Here is a 26,020-nt window from a genome sequence, read left to right on the forward strand (position 1 = left end):
ATGAGAATCACAAGAAGTCAAAAGGGCTCATGTGATGTTACTAGAATGTTAATACACTTATATCTACTAATATAGGGTTCATTATTGATAAAGTACAACGTGCCTTGATAATACTGATTTTGGAGATGTAGTGCCACACTGCTAAATCCCAATATGGTATTCTAGTAGCTTTATCATCACCTTTTTAATGTTATTTAAATTTATTTAAGGAGTCCGGATCCCCTATGAAAGAATCCTATCCATTTTGATGTCCATCCAATGGAAAAATGCCACACCAACTAATAATTGTTTATATCAATCTTTTTTCTTTATCAGCACTTAATAATTGTTTAATTTTTTTTATCAATAACAATATAATTGTTTACTTTTTTTCTGATAACCATATAATTGCTTGCTTTTTTTTTCAGATAAAACATATATTTGTTTACTTTACTTTATTAGACAATTACTTTTTTTAATTTATTATAATGTATATCGTTACATATTGAATTAAATACTAAACTAATAGTTTATATATAATTATTATTATAATAATTTAGTTTATTACTAAATAATTTAGTTTCATATACAATTATTAAATTTTAAAAAAATTAAAATAAATTGATACTAAATATAAAATAATTGATTTAAAAAGAAAATATCAGAAAAATTAATAAATAATTGTGAGAAGAAAAATATATGGTTAATGACGAAAAAGTTAAAGTGCCCAATAGCTAAATACCACCTGACAAATATTAATAACTATATAATAATCTTACTTAAATATTCAAATTGTTATTGTATGAAAAAATTTCAAAATTAGTTAATATATTATTTTCTAGCTTAAATTAATTTTAAAATTAAGTTCACTTTTTTTATTATAAGAATATTATTTAAATATTATTTTTTTTTTTTATCAAGAAGAAGAGACTTCATTAATCAAGAACAAACCATTCACGTACAAACAAAGGCACAGCCAAAGCTGCCCACAAAGAAACTAAATGTTACACTTTAACTTGCCAAGAAAAATCCTTTCGTCTAAGGCTAGCTTCCTGTTATAAACATAGTATAATCTATAAACAACAACCTGTTTTATCTCTTTAACTATAACATTAACAAGTTTAGAGTAGCCTTCAAAAATACAAGTGTTTCGGTTAGACCAAATGTGGTGGATACAAGCAGCCAATGTAGCTGCAATGACAGCAGCAATGACACCGGACTTCTTGCTAGCCAACCAAGTAGTCCAACTTCCAAAGTCTCTAGACCAAGCAGAAAAACCCAGCCAAGAGAAGATAGCATCTGTAACTTTCCTAGAAAAGTCTCATTTAAATATTATTTTTTTTCTTTGATATATATTTTTTTAAAAAGAATTTTCTGAACAAAAATAATTATGGTTTTTCTTTGATGATTTTTAAAAAAATATTTTTATTAAATCAATTATTTTTTATTTTAGTTTTTTTATACAATTTTTAAAAATTAATAATCATATATGAAATAAATAATTTATAATAAACTAAATGATTATATTAATAATGATATATTAAACTAATTAAATTTAATTATTTAGTTTCATATATTGTTAATATTGTACTATGTATGCCTCTGAGAATTTATGGGCTATTTATTTTGGGCCCTCCAAAATATATATATCAATTTTTTTTTTAAAAAAAAAAAAGAGTGTTATGGAATTTAAACTCATGGCATTGTATAATATGTCATACATTTTAACTGAATATTTGTTGTTTACAATACACTTAATTTTATTTAAATAAAAGCCTAATAATTTTTTATTATTATTTTGAGCTCCCGAAAGGGTGTGGGTCTAGGCTTATGCCTAGGGTCGAAACTGTGTATTATAAAAGAAATAATAATAATAAGTGATGATTGTCTAATAGAGTAAGTAAAAAAATCATTGTGAGTGCAGATAAAACGAAAAAAAAAAAAAAGGAAACAAATAGAAGTCCGTTTAATAAAGACTAGATGTCAATATATAATAGGGCATTTTACAATTTTGTGTACATTATTTTAATTAATTACAAAATATGTGCAAAAAAATTTATTATCATTTTCTCATACACTTTTATATATAATTAAAAACTTTTTTTCAATTTTTTTTATAATATATATATGGTAATAATTAGTGATTAGTATATATATGGTAATATTGGTTATGTTTATTTTTATGTTTACAATTATAATAAACATACTAATAATATAAAACATTTTATATATGTGTTTATTGGCTATGTTTATTTTTATGTTTACAATTATAATAAACATACTAATAATATAAAATATTTTATATATGTGTTTATTTTATTTTCTATTAATTAAACATACTAATTTAATAAACAAAATAATAATATTCACATAAGTTTATTATATCACTCTTCGTGTGTTATGTTTATTTTTTTACTAATGTTTTAGAAAATAAATAATGTATATAAAAAATTGTTTATCTTTATCTTTTTCTTTGTTTATTAATTGTGTCGTGTTTATTTTTTTTAATTAAATAATTTTTAGAATTTATAAAGTTATGTTTGTTTATTTATTTTTTGATATAAGAATTATACTTCAATAGAAAACTCGTTCACTAACTCATTAGAAAATAATCAATATATAGAAGCAATAGAAAGAAAATATACTTATTGTAACGTCCCCGCTTCAAGCCTCCATTGGGTCCTTACACCCACGGAATGAATGGCTCTTATACACGAATACGCCACTCTGACTCTTTCCTGGATTGATGACTGACCCTACAGACCAACACGAGTGTTTCCAGCGTGCTTTGTCCTCACTCGCACACTTCCTAGGAAAACTTCCCAGGAGGTCACCCATCCTAAAATTGCTCCAGGTCAAGCACGCTTAACTATGGAGTTCTTTCGTGATGGGCTACCGAAAAACAAGATGCACCTTGTTGACATAGGATGTACCAATCAATCCATTTAAGCTATCTTTAACTGTGCAGTCCCATACCTACACAGTCTCAGAATCATCCCACTTGACCTTCCCCAGGCGATGTGGGATTGCACAGCTTACCCGGTATTTCCCCTTACGGATCACGGGACTACTGACTGTCACAATCACCCCCTTACGGGGTTCGACGTCCTCGTCGACCACACTTCCGGCTGGGTCAAGGCTCTGATACCATTTGTAACGTCCCCGCTTCAAGCCTCCATTGGGTCCTTACACCCACGGAATGAATGGCTCTTATACACGAATACGCCACTCTGACTCCTTCCTGGATTGATGACTGACCCTACAGACCAACACGAGTGTTTCCAGCGTGCTTTGTCCTCACTCGCACACTTCCTAGGAAAACTTCCCAGGAGGTCACCCATCCTAAAATTGCTCCAGGTCAAGCACGCTTAACTATGGAGTTCTTTCGTGATGGGCTACCGAAAAACAAGATGCACCTTGTTGACATAGGTAGTACCAATCAATCCATTTAAGCTATCTTTAACTGTGCAGTCCCATACCTACACAGTCTCAGAATCATCCCACTTGACCTTCCCCAGGCGATGTGGGATTGCACAGCTTACCCGGTATTTCCCCTTACGGATCACGGGACTACTGACTGTCACACTTATTTTAGTATAGTATAAATTGACTATGTCTATTTTTACGTTTACAATTATAATAAACATACTAATAATATAAAATACTTTGTATATATATGTTTATTTTGTTTTCTATTTATTAAACATACTACTTTAATAAACAAAATAATAATATTCACATATGTTTATTATATCACTCTACGTGTCATGTTTATTTTTAGTAATTTTAAGTATTGATTTATATTTATATACATTAATGTTTATAATTTTGATATTGTATTTTATTAAAAAAAATCTTATTAAATTATAATAATTCATACTAAAATAGATAATAAACATTTATCTTTTAATAAAAAAATATTTAACTTGTTTATTTTTATAAATCTGTTTAATTAATTTTACGAAATTGTTTATTTTGAGGTTTAATAAACATATTAAAAATGTATGGTTTCATGTAATAAGTTTTCAAAATGTATAAATTTTTAAAATAATTTTTTTTTGCACATTTTTTTGTAATTATTTTGTTTTTGTTGTACATTTATGAAAAAAGCCCTATATAATATTGTAAAAAGCAACAAACTTGTCACGATGAAAAGGAGGGGAGGGAGGGCAGTTACTTAAAATGCTATGTGGTAGTTATATGATTTTCTTCATTACAACCAACTTCATCAATTCTCCATCCATTCCTTCCTACTTCTGATTAGATTGGGAAGGAACATCTCACTTCCGTCTTTGTTGCTTTTTTCAAAGTTGGCTCGAGTATAGACTTACCTACTAAATCCCTGGCTTTCCAAGTATGTAATCTTAAGCTGTGGAATATATTCATCATCATTCATTGTTGTAATCATTTGTATTGAAACAAAAACAAATTTTGCTTGTGCTTGTATGAATCTCTAAGTAAATTGGTGAAGGGTATATAATCGACAATGTAAGTTATAAAACTTGGTATATATTTGAAGGGGCAGAACTTATTCCATTAGCACGAAAACTTTTATAAATTAAGCTATCATATTAACATATTTATAAAATAAATGCAAACACGATACACTGAGTATTACAAGGAAACTGTTTGCAAATTAAAGATTCCGTCTGACTTAGCGGTCTGTGAATAAGTCCTGTCATCATGAAGAACAAGCACCTTCAGTGTGCCGGATTCTTTCAACCAGGCAGCCACCACCGGCCCTGACGAAGTAAATCTGCCTATGTTACACTTTGCCACCTGAAAAGGTGCTCCCATGCTGATTAGAAGAGACTCAATGGCTCGTCTTAGAGTGCTGTCTCCAACCACTTTGCTGTGTTTACCCCATCCTGTCAAAATGCTGTACCAAAATTTTTACACAAGATTCAAACTTCTGCGTTCTTGTTGTCATCACAGACAAAACACTATAGATTTACTTGCATACCTCAATAGCTTCGGCAATTCTTGGCCTTCAAACACTACTGACCGTATGTTGAGCAGCCAAGCATGGAGCATTGCCCGTGCAGCCCCAGAAGACATTAGATGCAGATCTAAGCAAGAATTTGACCACATACTCTCCCACACGTTACGGCGTTTGCCTTCAAGAACTACCAGTTGGGCTCCTCGTTTCTAATGAAACCACATTAAGAATATCAAGTTATTGCATAAGATCAATCTTAGGTTGGAACCTGAGTTTAATTCAAGTACTTGGGCAGCAGACATTAAAGACCAGAACTTAGTAAACTTACCTGGCCGAAGTGCCATAACATGTCTGTAAGTGCGTTATAGAAAGCAGATGCTGTGGAAGAGTCCATCTGCTTTACTTCATCAAACAGAGACTGAGCTTGAACCCAAACATTTTCCCTGTAGCCCATGAGAAGACCGTGGGCAACACCATAGACCTGGTTGTCAAATAACCGGAGCTCCTCCAATAAGATTGAAGCTTCTTCAAATGAATTACATCGGCTGCATTTATTACGAGACAAATTATCCTCTTATTCAGTGAGATCCTTGGATTATGCAGTATGAAATCAGAATATTAGAAGGAAACAGAAAGCATATGGTGCTCAATATGCTCATTATTCATTACATCAGATGATTATATTGTTATTCCATACTCTGTATCATCAAATATGGCTATTGCATTTAAAATTAAAAATCCATCATCCCAATTCAGTTAACCAAACCCGACATTTAGGCAGGAAAAACTTTATGAGAGAAAATAGTAGAGAAAAAATGAAGGACAATATTTTCCATAAATTTGACATGAGACATTTTTTTTAATATTTTCTTTTTTATACATTTGTAATTGATCTAAATTTACAATACACTCCCCTCCAGTCTAATTTTTTCTGAAAATAGAATATTCATAATTTATTGATTCTATCCAAGAATCCTTTGGATTTTATTTTTTTTCCTTTTTAAAATTCAAGAACGTCCAAACAAGGGCTTAGTTTTAGTCTGGAGTAATATGTTTAGCTCTAGGATCGCATAAGCAAACGTATATTTTTACACTAACGTGGACAATAACTAGTTACAAATATAAGACCAGTTGAAACCTTCATGCAACGCTGAATATATTGGAAGATGGAAGAGCATAGGAACAAGAAACATACCTGCAAGCATTTAAAATTGCGGAAAAAGTGACAACATTTGGTTTGATATTCAACTTGTGCATTTTTTGAAAGACTCCTAGAATGCATAAGATTTCTTGACTACCCTTCTTATTATTCTTCCATTGCCCTTCTTTCCCTGCAGCAAGTTGCCCAAACATCTTTATAATTTGACTGTCGGCTTTATTTCCAACCTCACTTTCAATTGCATCCTCATGGGGATTTGAAACCGAAGACTTTGCCTTGAGCTTACTTTCTACACTGGCAGCAGCATCAAGTGAAGAACCTAACTCCTCTGGTCGGCCAAACGCATCAATAATTGAATTATAAGTGATGACATTCGGCCTAATTCCTTCCTTTGTCATCTCATCAAGCAAAGAAACAGCTGACTCCACCATCCCATTTTTGCATAAAGCATTGATAAGTTCACTATAAAGAACAACATCAGCCTTTAATCCTGCTTGCTTAAACTCCCTAAAAACTTCCATTGCCTCCTTATACAAACCACCTTTTGAATACACATCAATCAGTGTTGAATACGTTAGTAAGTTTGGAGATAGTCGATCTTCTTTCATGTGTTGGTACATTCTTTTGACTTCGTCGTACTTTCCTTGCTTTCCATACCCACCCAAAAGAGCATTATAAGACACAACATCCTTAGTGATCCCAGCATTATCCATCTCCCTGCAAACACTCATTGCATCCTCAAACCTACCCAGCTTCGCATAAACCGAAAGAAGTATGTTATACAAAACTCGATCTAGAGCAATAGCCATATACTTCATGTCGCTAAACAAATTCAAGGCATCTTCCAATCTATCGGCTTTAGCATAGCCATCAATCATGGTACTATAAGTCACCACATTAGGATAAATATTCTTTGATGGCATCTCTGACATGATCTGATGAGCCAAATCCATCTGCCCTCCTTTACAAATTGCATCCAACAGTGTGTTATAGGTATATATATCCTGGTCAATCTCCCTCTCCACCATCTCATTAAACAACTTCCTAGCCGTTTCCCACAACCCCCTCGACTGCAAACCGCAAGGAGTGAATTATAGGTAATTCGATCAGGTTGCACTCCACTCCTCAACATCTCATCAAAAATCTCCACAACCCTCTTAAAATCTGCTCCCCCTTTACCACAGGCATCAATCACAGCATTGTAAGTAACCAAATTCGGTTTCAAGCCCGACCCCTTCATCGACTCCAGCACTCTTTTTGCCTCCTCCCAATACCCACTTCGTCCATAAGCACTAATCAAAGCTGAGTAAGTGTAAACAGTATTTCCATAACCAGAATTTAAAGCTGTTTCAAACACATTTTTAGCAAGCTCAACCTTTCCTAACCTACCAAGTGTACTGATCATGGCGCTAGTCAATTTCCCTTGTTCAGTCTTCCTCCTCTCCCTAGAAACAGCAAACTCAAAACACCTAATTGCTTTCCTACACTCACCTCTATTCCCAAGTTCTCTCAATAAAAAAGTGTAATCATCAGACCCACAAAGCTTGGACTCAAAACTAAGCAAAACACCATCAAGACCCACATCATCCTTACCGTACACAACAGCCTGCTGCAGAGCCTCCTCAGCAAACGAAGTATGGCGGGAGCCCACGGTGGTCTTGGGGCGTCCCCAATGCATTTTAGAGACGAACCGGGTCGACCGACGACCGGAGAAGACAGCAGCGAGCTCAGACTTGGGAGCAGAGAGAGGGCAAAGAGACTGAAAGGCAGGATTTTGAGATAGACTAGCCGTAGTAGAAGCGGGTTTAGCGGTGTTCCGAGGCGGAGGCGCCGGTAAAGGTTTGGTTAAAGAGACTTTCTGAGAAGTCCATTGCTGAGTTTGACGATTGGTCTGCCGCTGACTTTTGAGGTTGGGGTTTTGACCGTATTGGTGGCTTTGATAGGGCTTTGACGCCGTGATTGAGCAGTGCGGTGGTGTGGACGCCATTAGAACAGAGATAGAGATAGAAAAGGAGAAGCTTTAATGGAGGGTTTAGGTAGGGTTTGGTACTGGTTAGAAAAATGAGCTATGGAGAGTAGCCCATAAAGAAAAATAGGATGATGGGTAAGATTTTAGAGAGAGAAAGAGAGAAGAGAGCTGAGTTGGCTCGGCTTTCCTGATTTTGTGTTTTTAGATTCCGACAATACATTGAGATTTCCGTCTTTCCCTTTTAACTTATTAATTTTTCTTCCCATAAATACTGTATACCCAATCTAAGAACGAAATCACTTGTTTAGCCATTCATCCGAAATACTTGTTACGTTTGATGATAACAAAACGCAGCGTTTTAGCTGACGTGGTTGGGTATGGTCTTGGGTTAGGTAAATTGGTCGGAAGTTAAATATTTTCCATTTTTTAAATAAAAAAACTTGAAAGATTTTAACTTGTATTTTTTTTTAGTCATTTTTTTTTTTTGATAAAAGGCGTTAATATCATAGATGCATAATTAGTTAGACCTCACGGTCATTACAAAACAGGGTTCCCGGGACAGAGTCAACCGGAAGGGGCCCAAAGGTCTGATGGGAGAACGCCCACCTAGCCACATTATGAGCGGCGAAATTACAAGATCTACTAATAAAGGAAAAACAACAACTACTAAAAGCGTGGGATGACTTAGAACAAAAGGAGATGTAATTATCAATTGCCCAACGAGACTCTTTCCCATTGATGGCGTTGATAACCACACTCGAGTCACTCTCCACTATTACATACTTATAGCCAAGATCCAGAGCAACTGACACCGCCAAAGAACAGGCCGCCGCTTCACCACACAAAACGTCCGAGAAATTCTCTCGAGCAGTACGAACACTAATTACTCTGCTTAGATGGTCCCTTGCCACTACCGCTATGCACATGCTGTCCAAACCCACCTTGACATCACAATTCAGCTTGATCCAATCCTGAGGAGGAGGGGACCAAGTTTCCTTTAAAGCTGGGGGAGGACTATGGAGCAAGGAATCATACATATCTGCATAAGAATTACAAATATTAGCAATGCATTTGTTAACATCAACAGGGTAATTATTATGAACCTTCTCGTTTCTCACTCTCCAAATGGTATCTACTACAATAGAAGCGTAGAGGAATATATCATCAACACAAACTCCTTTATGTTTTAGATCCCAAATGAACTTAACCCAGTCCCAGACTCGAATTCCTGTATCACACACTGGATAAATACCCCAAGGAGACGAACGCCAGAAATGGAGAGCCACCTCACAGGAAAGAAACAGGTGTTCGATGGATTCGCCCCCCCTACCACAGAGGGGACAGCTTTGATCTTCCACAAGGAATCTAGTGCCTAGCACAGCTCTTACCGGGAGGGCACTAGATAGGATGCACCACCATAAGACCTTATGTCTCTCGAGAATTTTGCTGTTCCAGAGCTTGTTCCACAGCTTGGGGGCGACAACACAATGGGGAGCTCTGTCCAAGGCTTGAGCAAGGTAAGCAGACTTGGTCGAGAATTGTCCATTTCTCTCCAGAGTCCAGATCCATCTATCATCCCCGACACCAGAGGGTTGCCCTCCTTTGAGGATGGCAGTTACCGTGTCATGGTCAAAATAGTCGTTCAGCTTTTGGTTATCCCATTGGCCATTGCCAAGAACAAGATTAGCCACATGGTTGAGGTTGGAGGGGGCGCCCCCTCTTGGTTTCGGACAGAAACCTTTTAAGTGAGGAATCCAGGGGTCCTGCCAGATACTAGTAGTCTCTCCATTAGCCACTAGTCTACAAGCCCCTTTCCTTAATATAGAGTTAGCTTTCACAACATTCTTCCAGAACCAGGAATCAGAATTTTTGTATTTGCACGAGAGAAAATCTTTGCCCCTGAGGTACTTGGCCTCCAACACTTTTAGTCATTTTTTCATTAAAAATTTACCTACAAAAATAATAAAAATTCTTTCGGTGATTCAATAAATTTCTCTACAAAAAAGGGATAAAAAAAAAGTTGGATAAACATCTAAAGAGTAGGCTCATTTTTCTTTATTACCAAAAACACATTTTCTCTTCTCTTCTCTTTTCTCTCTTTTCTTTTACTCATTCTTACACCCGAAATGGCAAACCCAATAATCTCTCTTCTTCTCTAAACAAATTATCAATTGTACAAGACTTTGACACTAAAATCTTGTAACAAAGACATTTATTGAGCTGAAGAAAATAAATTAAGGTGTATTTTCAAGAAAATAATGGTTTATTGTTTTCCTTTGATTCTTGATATTATTTTATTGTTTTAATGATTAAGAATATTGTTTAAATGTTCAATGCGTGGTTTGTTAGTATTTTTTGCTGTCTTTTTTTTTTTTTTTAATTTGTGTAAATCGAGTTTAGGTAGAAATTTGTATTTTTTTGGTTTTTTCAGTATAGTCCAATAGTGTCTGATGTTGGGACAATAGGATCCAATACAGGGATGGTTTAAAGGTTAAGGATAAAGTTCTGATAGTAAATTGATACCATCTCAATATGATGAAGCATAGAGAGTTGGACGATACAGCCCGATAGTGCCCCAATAACTGCCAATAGTTGTTTCTCAAAACTTACAAGGCCTTATAAGTACGATGTTGTCCGATAGTAGTCTAATATGTGCCCGATATGAACTATGTATACTCATCTGAGCCTCGTGCATGATACTGCCTGATGGCGGTCCGATATATGACCGATAGGGGATGGAAAATACAAAAAAAAAAAAAAAAAAAAAAAAAATTATTATCATCATACATATCAGACACCATCGAACACCATTAGACACTAAGCTATCGTGTCAATATTGAGCACCTATCGGACATTTATCGAACACCTATCGGGTGTTCATCTTCAACTTCAAATTCTGACAATGATGGATGGATGGATCACCGTTAAAGTACTCGACAATCAACCAATTCGAACTTCCTTTCTCTTTCATTTCTTGTTCTGTAGGCCCAGGTAACAAGTTCAACCCCATCACCAATGCAAACTCGACCCGGCTGAATCTGCATCTCTTCTTTGCGAAAAAAAAAAAGTGTACCTCATCTGGCTTTTCAAATTTGATCTTATGCGTGAATAACTGATGGATCAATGCCCCCGAAAAGTTTAGCGATTTTCTCTCAAAGAATTGTTTGAAAGGAAATTCCTTCACTTTACCCTATAATTGGAATTCGTCAAATTTTGCCTTAATCCTCGGATAGTAATAATTTCCGTCACGCCAAGTGACACAGCCTGTGTATTACTCTAAGAGTGGAATTATAAGGTGTGGTGGTCTTGAATTCTGGAAAAAAATACAAGAAAATACAAGTTAGAAATTCTGCAGCAAAATATAGGACCAATATCAGGCCTATATTGGACCAGTATCAGACACAAAAACATCAAAATAAATTGAAAACTCAATCAATATCGGTCCCACTATCGGCCACAATCATCCTCTATTGGACCTACATGTATATTTGGAAATATAAAAAATACTATTATATTATTGGACAACAATCGTCCCCTATCGAACCCACAATCAGACATGTAGCAATACGATGCAAAAGTACAAATGTTGGACACACTATCGGACCCACAATCGTCCTACATCGGACATAGACACATTTTATAAAAAAAAAACAAAAAAATCAAAAAAAAAGCACATAAATAATCAAAATTCGGACCTTACATCGTCCTTTATCGGACCTAAGCATCTGTAGTTTAGTATTGAATCTATCTCGAACCTACATCAGGCTCTATCAGACCTCTATCTTCAACTTCTATTATTATCTCAAACCCACTTGCATTAGACTTATATTGGGCTTATATCAAACATGCTTCGGGCCTAAGCTAAAACCCAGGTTTCTCACAGTAACAGAGATATAACCCAAAACAAACCCTAAATCTAATCAAACTCACACATATCACAGATCAGGCATTACAAAAAAAAGGGAAATTTACACAGTTTACTGTGTTTTCCCATTTTCTTTCTTTTATACTGTTACACTCCCAAAATAACTTTTGTACTGTTTTTTTTTTTTTTCTAGCCGCCAACTTTTTTTTTTTTTTTTCGGCTGCCAAAAATTTTATGTTATTGTTTTGTTTTTTTTTTAGATTGATTGGGACATGGGCTCAATTATTTATTTAATTTTTTATTTTAATGGATATAAAAGTTATTATTTATTATTTTTATTATTTAATAATTATTATTTTTTGAGATAATTTAATAATTATTATTTTGATGAAAAGGTTGATGGGATGTGTCATAAAAGTGACATGTTTTACTTTTTCTTTTATTTAAATAAATTTAAAAATCACACCCATGTCTCATTCTTTTTTTTTATTTAAATAGATTTAAAAATCTCACTCCCATTTCTCACTATTCATCTTCTTCATCATCTTTATCTTCTAGCTTTTCAAATAAATCTCACCCCCATGTTCTAATATTCATCTTCTTCTTCAAGTTTTTTTTTTCTTCATCTTTACCGTTGTTTTAGTATTGTTCTACTGTTGTTTTTCATGATTTTTATTTTTTTTTCATGTTCAGTTCTTCTTCTTCATCTTCTTTTCTTTTCTTTTCTTTTTTTTTTTTTTTAATTTTTTGAAGTTCTTAGTTATGTTTTTTTTTTGAAAATATAAGAGTTAGTGTGGTTTTTTTTTTGTTCTAATTTTCTAGAACTTTTCTTGCAAATATAGTGCATTTAGTATTGAGGATGTGCACAACATAGTTAATTTTTGATCATTTTTTTCTTTTATTGTTTTTTTTGTTTTACTATTGTTTTAGTATTATTTTACTGTTGTTTTTCATGATTTATTTATTTGATGCCGATTTCACTGCCCTTGCTCCATCTCGCTGGAATTAATAGGTATTTTCTGGGTGTTCTCGTGTTGTTGTGATGGTTATGTCTGTGAGTGTGGAAGATGGAGGCTATAAATACATTTCTTCTTCGTTCTCTTTGGCTATTTTTGTGGTTTTTTTCTTTTGGTTCTCCTATAAATATATTTGACGAGCTCACTCACAAGAGAGTTTTGAGGTGTGTGTTTCTTTTATATTTTTCTAAGTAGTTATATTTGCTTCATTTGTTTTTGTGTTGTTTCAGTGTTGTTTTAGTAGTTTTTTTTTTATAATTTTCTAGGAATAGACTTGCAAATATAGTTGATTTTGCATCTGGTGTTGAGGTTGTGCAGCAGATTGTTTGTTTTTTTAATCATTTTTTTCTTTTGTTTTGTTTGATTGTTTTAGTGTTGTTTTATCGTTGTTTTGCCATGATTATTTATTGACGTCGATTTTACTGCTTTTGTTTATTCTTGTCGGAATTAATGGTTATTTTAGGTGTCTGGTGTTGTTGTGGTGGTTATGTCTGTGATTGTCAAAGATGGAGGCCTCATAGTTTTGTTTTGTTGTTGACAGTATAAAAGAAAAAAAAAAGGGGAGGACAGTATAAATGTTAATTCTGCCGTGTGGCAGTAAAATTGAAAACTATTACCCCAAATCCAGTATTTTTGTAAAATGCCCAAAAAAAAATATACCCTAAATCAATGAACAATTAAATGCTAAAACAAACACATGCATAAAATTTTAAAAAAGGGATTCAAATCTTACCTTAAACATCTATGTACATGGTTGTGGTCGGGGTTTGGGTAGTCACAGTGGTCTTGGTTGCGAGATCGAGTTAAGACGGTGGTCTGGCTACGATTTTGGGTTGGGACGGTGGTTGTGGCTGGATTTTTGAGTTGGGATGTTGCTTCGGGTGGAGAGAGAGAGAGTCGAGTTGGTGGGTTTTTGAGAGGGGTAATTTTAAGTTTAGAAAAAATGTGCATATTCTAACAATTATGATATACTAATGTTTAGTGTATTAATTTTGGGACAATGTATGTATATAAAATCAAATTTTTCAAACATTATCACTTACAAAATAAGATAAAAAAAATCCCAATTCCAAATCTCAAACAAGAACAAGAAATGAAGAAAAATAGAAAAGAAGAAAATCACTAAACTTATATTTGAACCGCTCTCATCTCTTTTGCTTCCATCAACCTGTATGATGACCTCCATTCAAAATCTCCATCGATGTCGGCGAGAACAGAGGCCACGAGTGGCCAAGAACCCTTGTCTCACGCAATTCTCTGTCAAGATGACCAGAGTACCTTGTCTCTTTCCTTGATCTGCCGTCCTCCGCCTTTGCTATCTTGCACACTCGAGCTGGGCAGTCACCTGTGCAAGAAGAGGGAGAGAAGAAGAAAAGAGAAAGGAGTATAGATTGATAGAAAGAATCTGGATTTTAAATTCAGGTTTTTTTCAGTTTATTTTTTAATTTTTTATTTATTTTATAATATGCTTAAAAAATTTATCACTTTTAATTTTTTTTATATTATTGTAAATAATTTTGAAAGTTATTAAAATAATTAAAATTATTTGGATCAATTTAACTGATACATTTGATTTGCAAACAAAAACTAAGTTAAGGATTTTGCCAAAAAAAAAAATACAGGAGGTTAAATGTATATTAATTGAAACTTAAGGATTATGGCCCCAAATTTCTCCAAAAACTAATGAGAAAGCTAAATAGAGACTAAAATTTTGATACAACATAAGTTTTTATTAGTAAGAAACGTAGATAAAAATTGGAAGATAATAAATATTTTAAACTAAACCCCTAAGGGTAGTGGTGATTAAAAGAAGCCCACATCAAAAAATTATCATAATGTGCTTTCTACAACTACTGTAAATGTTGGTTAGAATCAACTAATGAAAACTTTGAAACCAGACGAACTGGATCTCGATGCCTTCCTTGTATAGGGGGCAAAAACAATTGTCTGGTAATTAGTATGTCTTCTTCCTCAAAATTGGTTTTCGCAATTCTTTCTTTGCGGCCGCGCTAAATCCCGGTGTTTGTGTTCCCACAGTTTGATATAAATCCTTTAACCTTCATGGCATAAGAGAATAATAATAATCATTATCTTGTCATTAAACATCAGGAGTCCGAAATCAAAATCAAACTGCATAGTACCTTGGCATACTGATAAATAGTGCAACCACAGAAAGGCCAACAACAAGAGGATACACCGGTGCAGCAGTTAACTCCTGTTAAAAAAGAAAAAAAATGATTCAATCATGTCTGACAATGAGCATTAAGGTTACAAGTATCAACTAATCTATTAGAGAGAAAAATGATACCTGTTTTTGATAATCTTCTTCAATAAAGTATTTCAATGGGCCAATGTGAATTTGAGAGCTCTTTTCCAAATCAATTTCAATAATCTCTGACTCAAATTTGTGTGTACTCGATGGAAGTTTTGACTTGAGCTGGACAAGGTGCTTACCCTTTGGTAAGTCCTTCACCTGGAAAAAGTTGGAAAGTGGAAGAGGGAAGACGGACTCGACTTTAGATGTGTCACTAGCTGACTTGATTTCAACCAGAAGATGTGGTTGTAGTTCCTCTGTTTTCTTCCCTTCAACGTGGCCACTTAAAATAGTAGTGTCAGGCTGTTCAAACACGAGAAAATTCAATCCTCGGGTGTCCTCTGATTTAACCTACAAACATATTCAGCATGGTCAAATTAGTGAAACAAAACATTAGAAAATATTATTTGGATATCAAATTTATGGAGGAATGATTGAACAACCTTGATATTTATAGATTCAGGAGATGCTCTCTCTAATTTATTGTTTCCTAGACCGTCCCTCTTTACCACTTTAATGACATAAGTGGTGTCGGGAAGAAGTCCTCTCAGACGATAGCTCCCAGATGAATCAGTCACTGTTTCCTCATAGTAGCCTTTTGACTCCGACCGGGCTTCAACTGACACACCTTCTTTTGGTTGGCCAGACAATAGAGTAATCACACCCATGGCACTGAAAGTAGAATAAAACAATCTTAATAAGTCCTTACAAGATCACAGGATCAAAAATCAAATGACAAATGTATATCGTTTACACTAGAAAATATATATATATACATATATTTAACTTCACATTACAAATAAATGCATGTTTTCTTCTTTCGAAAATAGCTTTTAAGATGACTAGAGTTCAATGTGAGGAACTAGATGAAAATAACAAAAGAGACTGAAACATGATACCTGTATGCCACACGAGTGGCCTGGAAGACAACTTCTTTAGACTCACCGGAACCAAGTTCTATCGCCTGAGCAGGAGGAGAGAAAGCATATTCCTGCAAGAACAATATAAGGTCGCCAAGTGAAGCAAATTATTAAAGAAAAAATTAAAACATAGGGTCATCGTGCATTACAAAATTTCTAACTGTGACTTGTGAAAAACTAGAAATTTATGAAAATATAAAATGTTCAGAGCCCAACAAAACCTATCATTCCTGGCTAAAGCTTGAGATTAAACGTGCTGACCAAAAACCTTTTTTGAGAAATTGTACAACCTAAAGACTAATAGATACAGAGAATTCATACAGATAAAAAAATTCCTCAGTAGCCATGCAGGATTTACATAGGGAAATTTGATTTTCTATACTTAGAAAATCAAAAATTTTTTTCCCTAAACCAAAAATTTAAAACCTAAAAAAACTATTCTTTTTTTTCAAAACCCCAAAAATACCCCCCCTCACAATATTCTCTCTCTCTCTTGCATCATCTCTCTCTCCCTCTATCTCACCCCAACCGCCCACCCTCACCCGAACCACCCTCACCCACCCACGTCAACCCCAACGCCGATCACCACCCTCACCCCCGTCGACCACGACCCCAACCCCTCCGACCCCAACCCCAACCCGAAAGAGCAACCCCAGTCTCTGAAACTTTTTTTTTTTTTTCCTGCGATTTGAGAGAGGGAAGAAGACAGAGGTCCGATGGTCGGACCTTGGGGGTCCGATGGGTCCGATGGTCGGACCCATCGGACCCCCAAGGTCCGACCGTCTTTTAAATTTTTTTTTTTTTTTTTTTTTTTTTCTCGCGATTTTGGAGAGAGGAAGAAAGAGGTCCGATGGTCGGACCTTCGGGTCCGATGGCCTTCGGTCCGATGGGTCCGACCATCGGACCCATCGGACCCGAAGGTCCGACCGGCTTTTAATTTTTTTTTTTTTTTTTTTCCCGCGATTTGAGAGAGAGGGGAAGAGAGAGGTCCGATGGTCGGACCTTGGCGTCCGATGGGTCCGATTGGTCGGACCCCATCGGACCCCATGGTCCGACCATCGGACCTGGGGTGTGGGATTCTTGGGACCGGCTAGATAGAGAGAGAAAGAGAGATAGTTTTAGTTTGGGGGTATTTTTGGGGTTTTGAAAAATAAAGGTATAGTTTTTTTATGGTTTAAATTATTGGTTTAGAAATCAAATTTTTTGATTTTCTAAGTATAGAAAATCAAATTTCCCTTTACATAACCCCCCAAATTAGAAGTACCTAGCAGAAAAGAAAAAAGGGAAAAGAAGCAGAAAAGAAATCCAATTAATCCAGAAGGGTACCTTCAGCAGAGGACGCAAATAGAAAGTTCCAGGAAATAAGTTACTAAATAGGAACATTCCACCAGCTTCAGATACTGAGTTGTTCCTATAGCCGTCATTACCGCTCAACGATAACAACAAAGAAGGAATTGGTTCCTCAGCATCATCTTTCGAATATATGCGTACAGAAATTTGACCAAGCTTCTGACAAGAAAATGTATATGCTCCAAGTCGTTTTAAATGATAGCCGGGCTGCAATAGATAACAGATGAAGGAAACAACAATCAGTTGCCGGTAATTAAATGGTTATAAGATAAAAATATGTCAACACTTAAACAGATCTATAACTCATCCAAACTATCTTATGACATAACATGGTAGGTAACAGATCCAATATCAAGTTGTCAGACCTTCGATGCCTCAACATGGTAGTCAATATCATCATACAGAGGTCCTCCAATAAAAGAGCCATCTGTACCAGTGGCAGTTTCAAGTACTAATTCGCCATTCTTAAGTTGAGCTACTTGGCTGTCTCCAGCTGCAAGAATTCTTATATGAACACCAGAGAGCTGAGGAGAAACTGATCCTTTAATGTATAAGCCCAACCGACCAGAAAACTGAGGGATGGGAGCTTGACATCCATCATTTTTAATCAAGACCTGCAACACAAATATGGATATCAATATGATTGATGACACAATCAAAAGCTATCGACAAAAAGAACCATTTTCTGCCCTTACATGAGTTTGTCTGGGATAAAACAATATCTTCCCCTCCGTGTTCTCTCTACAATACATAATGGCAAACATTAGACTCATAATCAGAAACTAAATGCAGCTCAGTAACAATAGCCATATCTGTTTTCTTACACAAATAAGGGTTATAATACAATGAGGAAGAGAGTAGTAAAATGATCAATAGGAATATTAAAAAATAAAAAGATATACTTAAGTTAAACATTTAGGAGTGACTTCCTGCTTAAATATGAGCGTATCAATGATAATCAGCACTTATTCAAATGGACTTACGAAGACCATTGAGTGACTAGAATGACAAAATATTTGATGAATACTGAGAAAGATCAAAAAATCAGAAAATAACACAGTTCCAAGACATCCAACTATCAAAGTGTACCTTGGGTCCCGAGGAACAAATATAAGTTTTTCTCCAAGACTAGCCCAAGTAGAATATTCATACAAAGCACCACTTGTTTCATCTCCACTGGAAGAAAGTCTAGATATGGCACTATCTATTAAACTGCCCTCACTATTTAAAATGTCCACAATGAAATTCTCAGGTGACTCAGACACATGATCAGGTGAGCTTGGCACTACTTTGATTTGTCCCTTAAGGAGGTATTTCTCTGCTTTCAGATGGACAGGCTACCAAAATAACAAATCATGATATAAGCACAGAGATAAGTTTTTACCACAAGCAAGCTACAAAAGAACTAAACAAAGGGAAAATATAGTTGTAAGCCATTGTACCAATGGGTTAATGGTATCAATCTTGATGGATGAGCTTCCAAAGGAAATGCATGAATTAGCAAAATATAGCTCATGCACTCCCGGATACTCTACACAGATATGCTGAGAGCCTTTCTGCACGTAACAAAAGTAAATCCATGAGCATCAATGTTTTGTGAGAGGTATTTCATGAAAACATAATAAGCAGATGATACCTTAATCTTCAAATTTATAGGAGATGTATCAGGTTGAGTCATAAGAGCATCAACATCGTGTGTGGAAATAATATGGACCAAGTAACCTTTTTGAACAAATTCAATTCCTTGTACATCCTCAGCACCAACATCAATATCAATAAAACTTTGCTCCCAGCACCAATTATCTTCCCCACCCATGGATTCTTGGGATTTGTGTTTGACCTAAGATAAAAGAAAGATTCAGCATCAGTGACAAGCATGAAAAACTCATGTGCAATTGTAGCAGAAAGAAGTTTTTATTAACAATCAGATGTGAGTAGAAAAACGCAAAATACATGTATCCTATATAAAATAAAGGTAGCAGGAATATATTTTAAAAACCAACCTCGAGCCTGTATTTTCCAGGGATGACTTTGGAAATTAAGAATTCGTTGCTGTCATCAGTCAGACTAACCGCCTTTGTTTCTTTGTTACGCTTATCAGACAATCTCAAAAGAGTAACAGAAACAGATGGACCGCATTTCTCCTTGCATACTACCGTACCAAGTATATTGACTAAAGCCTTAATTGTTGAAAGAGAAATATTGTATTAAAATCCAAAGAATATGTTATGAAAAAATTGAAAAGCACGCATCCAACAGAGAGAACAGGATTATTGTTCATGTGGGGGAAACAACAAAAGGAATGCTCAAATCTTTCAACAAATACTGATGAGAGATCGACTGGGAAAAATTAAAAAAAAAAACTATTTAATTTAGTGAAACACATATCTTTTCCATTTTATAAATAATAAATATATTCCATTGGGTTAACAAATTGATAATTTCACACCTCCATCTATTTTGGTGAAATTAATTTTATTTTTTAAGTGACTCTTACAGCACTACTAAACACATATTGTTCGTTAAAAAAAATCATAATATTAAACAAATAGTGTAAAACTATCTTTTTCTTTAAATCTTCTATCCATATTCTTCTTTACTCCTTTAATCCAGAACTATTTAATTTTTTCAGTTATATATCTTGGATTAAGTGTCAGTTTTGAGTAAATTAAATATTGCAATTCCAAGGAGATACATTTGTTATTTGTGAAGATAAAGAGCATCAATTGAGCATTTGATATCCAAGGATTTTTGTTATCAACTCCTCTAGTATTGGTAGTAAACAATCAAGAAAACATCAACTCACCTGAGAAAATTCAACATTTAGCAAGGGGCTTTTAACCACTACATCAATACTAGGTGGTAAAAACATCAGTCCAGAAGCACTGTCAGGTTTGGCCGGCAAAGCTGATAAACGGAATTCACCTGCTGGAACCTGGACAATTTGACAGTAAGAAGAAAGTTGATATTATAAGAACAAAAAAGTCTAAATAATAAATTGACCAACAAAAATACTCAAAATACAAGAGTAATACATTTTTCTTAAAAACATGAGTATTCTAGATAATTGATAAAATATATATAGCACCATCATCAGTATACCTCAAAGCAGAAGTTTCCATTGGCATCTGTCTGTTTCGCTTGAGGTTTGACATTCTCTGGTCCATGAGTCAAAGCTACCTACAGTTCATGTGTCAAATTAAATCCTATAAGGACGCGGAACTGGGTTAGCGAACAGGAAAACAAAAGGAATTCAGCTTTTACCTTTGCCCTGTGACCAGAACTAACCATCCGAACCACACCACATACATCATAAGAAACTGCTTTAATATCCACAATTGAAGCCATGTTTGGCAATACCTAAATAACAAGGCAAACACAAAACAAGGAATAAGAACATAAATTCGGTATAACTTGTTAATGCCACATAAAGAAAAAAATAAAAAATGCTGAAAATCAAAATAAGTATGAAAAATAACATTGTTAAAAAAACACACCAGATAATCCTTCAAAATGCTAAACTTGTAATGCTCCTTCACAGCCACTATCGTATAACGATTTGATGTAACCTAAACACATTAGATTTGTAACCTCAATTTTCAACAATTCCATAAATGATAAAAAATTGAATAAACACAACAGTGATACAAAAATATAATATTATAATAATAATAATCACCATGCTAACCCTGATAAATAACCCAAGGAAAGATAACAATAATCATGAAGATTTTGGAATCAGATTTCATATGAAAATACTACTTTTTTGTTCTTCTATGTCTCTGAATCTGTGTACTTGTCAAGCTATTTTTTAAAAGCTAGAGTCGCCTGCACCCCAACAGTGTTAGACAAAATTGTTATACTGTGAGAGTAATGCATCATTATACCTGGTCAAGCTTATAATATCCTTGTTTGTCAGTGATAGACCTTTCATGACCATCAACTATAATCTTAACACCCTCCACTCCCACATCATGTCCATCAAGGACTCGGCCTCCAACAGAAAATCCAGTGACCTGTAAGAAGTAAAAGGTATGCTAAACTTGAATAACTCTTACAGCAATTAACTCAGAGCAGCACAAAATGGGATAAAAAATATCTATTATTCTTTCTAAATGATCTCAACACCAAAAAAGTAATAATTTTACAAACATATAATGCTTAAATAAAAAAGGGAAAAGCTCGTATTGGCTACTACATATTGTTACCTGAAATTTTTGTGGAACTGTCACATGCTGATGTGTAACAGTCACTGACATGACAGGAGGTGAAATATCAAAAACTGTATTTTCACCCTTGTAGTAAGGTACAAGCCCATAAGTTCCTGGAAGTGGTAAAATAAATGGAATCTGTTACCTTCAAAAACCCTTAAATACAAATGAAGAGCACTTGAGATGAACAGCAAAAAACAGTGATTGAAACTAGCTCAACCCTATTAGGGGATAAAGTATAGCCCCATGAGTTTGTTAAAGAATACATAAAGCCCATGAGTTTCCAATGCTCGGCAAGCATTTAAGGATTGGTGGGAAAAAAAATGCTTTAAACATGCACCATGACAGGGACAATTACCACAAGGTACGGATTTAAACATGAACATTCCTTGAGCATCAGATACAGCATGGCAAAGAGCCTTCGTTGTTTCAAGGGCAGTACCAGAACCTTGGGGGCAATCTACCTCTAAGACATCATCTGAGGTTAAATAGATATGAACTCCCAATATTGGATTTCCCTACTTGACAGAAGATTAAAAGATATAAGTGAGTTAAGTGAAGCATAATTATTGCACTTTATCCAGCCACTGTCCAAGATAAAAAAAATGTACCTGAGAGACAACTAACCCACGAATATCATACCCAGAGACAAAGAAAATATCATCAACTACGCCATTCCCAAAGCCCAATTTCACCTGAAAGACAAGATGACTTGTTTCAATGAACTGAATCATATAATGCATGCCGTCATATTGAGTGTAATGAGAGATTTTCCTCAAAAAAAGAAAAGTGTAATGAATGATAAGAGCCCAAGCAGAGAAGGATAGGAGAAGAAAATAATAAGGTCAGTCTTTAAAGGAAATAGTGCGAAAGATAAAGAAACTGAACCTCCTTTGAACCTCTAGTCTCAACTTCAAAATCAGGGTGTGAAGCACGTAATTCATAGTTTCCTGCATCCATAATTAAAATACACACACACAGGTAAGAAAATATTCCTATCAATTGAAAAAATAGAGATGGTTTTATGAAAAATCCAGAAAACAAATTTAAAGAAAATCCGATCAGTTGTAGAAATCCACAAGGAAACCTGCAGTTAACTTGATGAGTTGACTATTTCTAATATAGCTTAGCTACAATATAAGGTACGACTTCATAAATCTCCTGGGCAAGTGATTGCAGCACTTTCATACCTGGAATAATGTTTGTAAACAAGTAGCTCCCCCCTGATGACGTCTGAACTGAAGAAACAAGATCACCACCGGGAGACAAAAGTTCAACCTTTACATCTGATGGCCCGCCTTCTTTAATTGGACAGCTCTCACCACCAACAGCTCCCACAACTCTCCCAGAGATAGTAAACCTTAATCCAATTGTACAAAAAGTAATTTGTATCTTAATCCTAACCATGTCCAAACATCATATGCTCACAAAATAATACAAAGTGAAATACAAAACAGGAGCTAATAAAACAAACCCCGTAAACCGAAAATTGATATCTTCATTGCCATTGCAGCCAGTATCATCAACGGCTACTCGAACCTGCAAGAAAATATCTGAGCATCAGAAAATTGATTCCCTGTGAACGGAGCACATGGCACAAAATTTGAGAAGGAACTACGTAAATAATAATTGCAATTTCTAAAAACCTTGTCTGGATTCCACGACCAACCGTCTGGTCCATTGATTTGAATAATAAAGGAACCCTGCAATTGAAAAACTTAACATAATTAGCACAGAAAAGCTAGAGCCGGCCCCCCAGACTACTGAGAGTTAGTAAAAATTCATGACAAAACAGTGTCCGACTGCTAGATTAACAAAATACCTTGTCATATACTGGAATGAAGTAATAACCATTGGGAGCACATTGAGTTCTCTCCTTGACAAGTCCATCAAGTGTTTTAAGTTCAATCTAAAATACCAGCAGAATTCAGATCCAATTAAAAAGTTCTCAGAACAAAGTTCAAGTAAAACAGATACAAGTTTACTATAATGCCAGATGAATTAACGCCAAAACACATGCATACATAGATAAATATAATATAGTCAAAATTTCAATTGAAAAAAAAAAGGGGGGGCGGAAAGTACCGTGATGTGCGAATAATCCAATTTCAAATCGCTAGCCTTCTTCGCTTTGACCAATGACGAACTTGCCTAGAAAAAAAACCACACCACCAAAATCAGAATCACAAGCTGTGAAAATCGAATAAATAAATCGATGAAATGGAAAATAGAGATTGACCTCAACAAAGCCACCGCAGCCATGGATGGAATCGGCGGAGATAGCAGAGAATGAAGAGAAAAGAATGAAGAAGAAGAAGAAGAGTGATAAAGCTTCGATGATTCTCATGGTTTTTGGCTCCCAAATTCTGGAGCTGAGAGAGAAAGGGCTACGCTACTACTCTCCTACTATTCTGTGATATTAATAAACAGATCTGATCATTTACATATTCTTTTTTTATTTTTTTTAACTTAAAATTAATTAAATAAATAGAAAATGGATTGAAATGGTTCTCGTTGGCTCTCTACGACTACAGCAGACTGTTTGTGACCCTTGCTTGCTCTGGTGCTAGCGGAGGGTTTAAGGCTGGATTTCTTTCTTTCTTTTTTTTCTTTTTCAAGACTTTCTTAGTGATATGACTATCGTTTCCGTATTGGTACATACGACACGTCGTTTACTAATTTTGAAGCCTCTCTTCTTCTTTTTTTTAAAAAAATAAAATAAAATAAAATAAAATTGACCAAATGCTCATTAACAAGAATAAGGAATACGTGGTATCTAAAAGGAGGCATGGGATCACTTGTGTCTTCCCAAATCTCGGAGAGGTCTTGGTTTTCGAAAGTGTTGCGAAATGAATCAAGCGTTATTAGCTCAGTGGGGTTGCACTACAACATTAAGGACCAATAGCGGCGGGCCCCTCGGCCGCTATTGGTCCACAATCTGGCCGCTAAAGGGCAATAGGGGCGGACCTCGGCCGCTATTGGTCCGCCGCTATTAATAGTATTAGCGGCCAAAAACAGGATCCGCCGCTAATACTATTAATAGTTTCGAAACTGACACAGGGCAATAGCGGCGGGGTCCCGCCGCTATTGCTCCGCCGCTAATACCCATTAGAATAAAAAAAATAATAAATATTTATAAATAATAAATAATAATAAATATATATTAATCTTATATATAAATAAATAATTAATTAATATACGAATATTTAATAAATAAATCTAATTAATATAATTAAAACAATTTAATAAAATTTATTAATAATTTAAAATTGTCTCCAAAGTAATTAACTTTAACATAATAATCCTAATAAAATATTGTCTCAAAATTAAACTAAATTATTACAAAACATAAATAAATTATTCATTAACATCTTCATTCAGGTCTCTAATTATGAAGTCTTGATCTGGATTATTTTCGGTACGAGTCCCCGAAGCCCGTGGCGGAGAAGGCACATACGCTTGGTCTGATGATAAACCCAGCGTTAAATTACCGAGCTCAGCTTGGTTGAAAATGGGAGTTGAAAAAAATTGGTTCTCCTGCGATGAACTCCCAAATAATCCAAAATCAAGAAAGTTTCGAGCGAGCGGAGGAGACTACGACGGTGTTCGGTATAAGAACCGATTTCCCATTGGCGAGCGACTGTCATTGCCGCCGAGGAAACTGCTGAGGAAAAGATTGGGGTTGTTGTTGCTGCAAAAAATTTTCAAATTGCTGCTGTGACAAATTTTGGAATTGTTGTTGCGAGGAAGGCTGAAATTGTGGTTGCGAAGGAGGTTGTTGTTGCTGTTCCGGAGGAGCGGCATGACTCTGAGAAGACGAACCACCAGGCGACTGCGACTGACTATACGTTTGAATGAAATTGTCAAAGCGTGGGTTAAATATTTGGGCACGTTGTTCAGGCGTCAAATTACCCCCCAAGTGGCACGCATAGCTGAGAATATATCTGCCACAGTGCTCATCATTTCGGCAGTTGGTTGGGGAGGCACCGTTGATTGAGTTTGAGGGATTGGTTTCTTTCCTTTGCCCTTGAGCCTTTTACCCACGCCTCTTTGATAGTCAGATCTTTGGCCTAGAACTGTTTCCATAACGTCAAACTGATAACCAGTATCAGATTGAGATTCAGTCCCAGTATCGCTCTGGGATTGTCGTTCCAGTCGCTTCCTATCAAGCTCCTTGATCAGTTCCTCTTATTTAAATCAAAATTATTAGAATATGTAATTAATATAAAATATAAATTTTAATAATAAATCATTTTAATCACTTACATAATCTTTTGCAGCTAATTCATTAACGAAAG

The 26,020-nt window shown here is 35.1% G+C and overlaps 2 protein-coding genes and 1 long non-coding RNA gene across 3 annotated transcripts; all 3 read right to left on the reverse strand.

Moving 5' to 3' along the window:
• Positions 1–4,489: 4,489 nt before the first annotated feature.
• On the reverse strand, positions 4,490–8,330 carry LOC115709021 (pentatricopeptide repeat-containing protein GUN1, chloroplastic). The gene is given in 5 exon segments (XM_030637082.2): positions 4,490–4,858; positions 4,943–5,127; positions 5,247–5,463; positions 6,114–7,137; positions 7,140–8,330. Coding segments are annotated over 5 exon segments (2,616 nt in total). The 5' UTR covers positions 8,065–8,330; the 3' UTR covers positions 4,490–4,593.
• A 6,306-nt stretch (positions 8,331–14,636) lies between these two features.
• Positions 14,637–24,314, reverse strand: LOC115708837 (uncharacterized). The gene is made up of 27 exons (XM_030636885.2): positions 23,962–24,314; positions 23,808–23,873; positions 23,545–23,631; positions 23,369–23,425; positions 23,197–23,261; positions 22,913–23,082; positions 22,611–22,672; positions 22,334–22,417; positions 22,081–22,240; positions 21,720–21,835; positions 21,399–21,527; positions 21,009–21,080; positions 20,776–20,871; positions 20,614–20,691; positions 20,318–20,446; positions 19,515–19,691; positions 19,148–19,351; positions 18,954–19,067; positions 18,601–18,848; positions 18,207–18,252; positions 17,877–18,125; positions 17,488–17,718; positions 16,141–16,232; positions 15,685–15,913; positions 15,236–15,592; positions 15,069–15,142; positions 14,637–14,984 (listed from the first exon to the last, which is right to left on the reverse strand). The coding sequence occupies exons 1-27, from the start codon at positions 24,067–24,069 to the stop codon at positions 14,882–14,884; spliced, it is 3,603 nt and encodes a 1,200-aa protein (XP_030492745.1). The 5' UTR covers positions 24,070–24,314; the 3' UTR covers positions 14,637–14,881.
• Positions 17,084–17,481, reverse strand: LOC133033299 (uncharacterized). The gene is made up of 2 exons (XR_009685569.1): positions 17,226–17,481; positions 17,084–17,163 (listed from the first exon to the last, which is right to left on the reverse strand). It is a non-coding gene; the product is annotated as an uncharacterized LOC133033299 (long non-coding RNA).
• Positions 24,315–26,020: the final 1,706 nt, after the last annotated feature.

This window comes from Cannabis sativa, unplaced genomic scaffold (genome assembly GCF_029168945.1).
Source record: "Cannabis sativa cultivar Pink pepper isolate KNU-18-1 unplaced genomic scaffold, ASM2916894v1 Contig3, whole genome shotgun sequence".
NCBI classification, from domain to species: Eukaryota; Viridiplantae; Streptophyta; class Magnoliopsida; order Rosales; family Cannabaceae; genus Cannabis; species Cannabis sativa.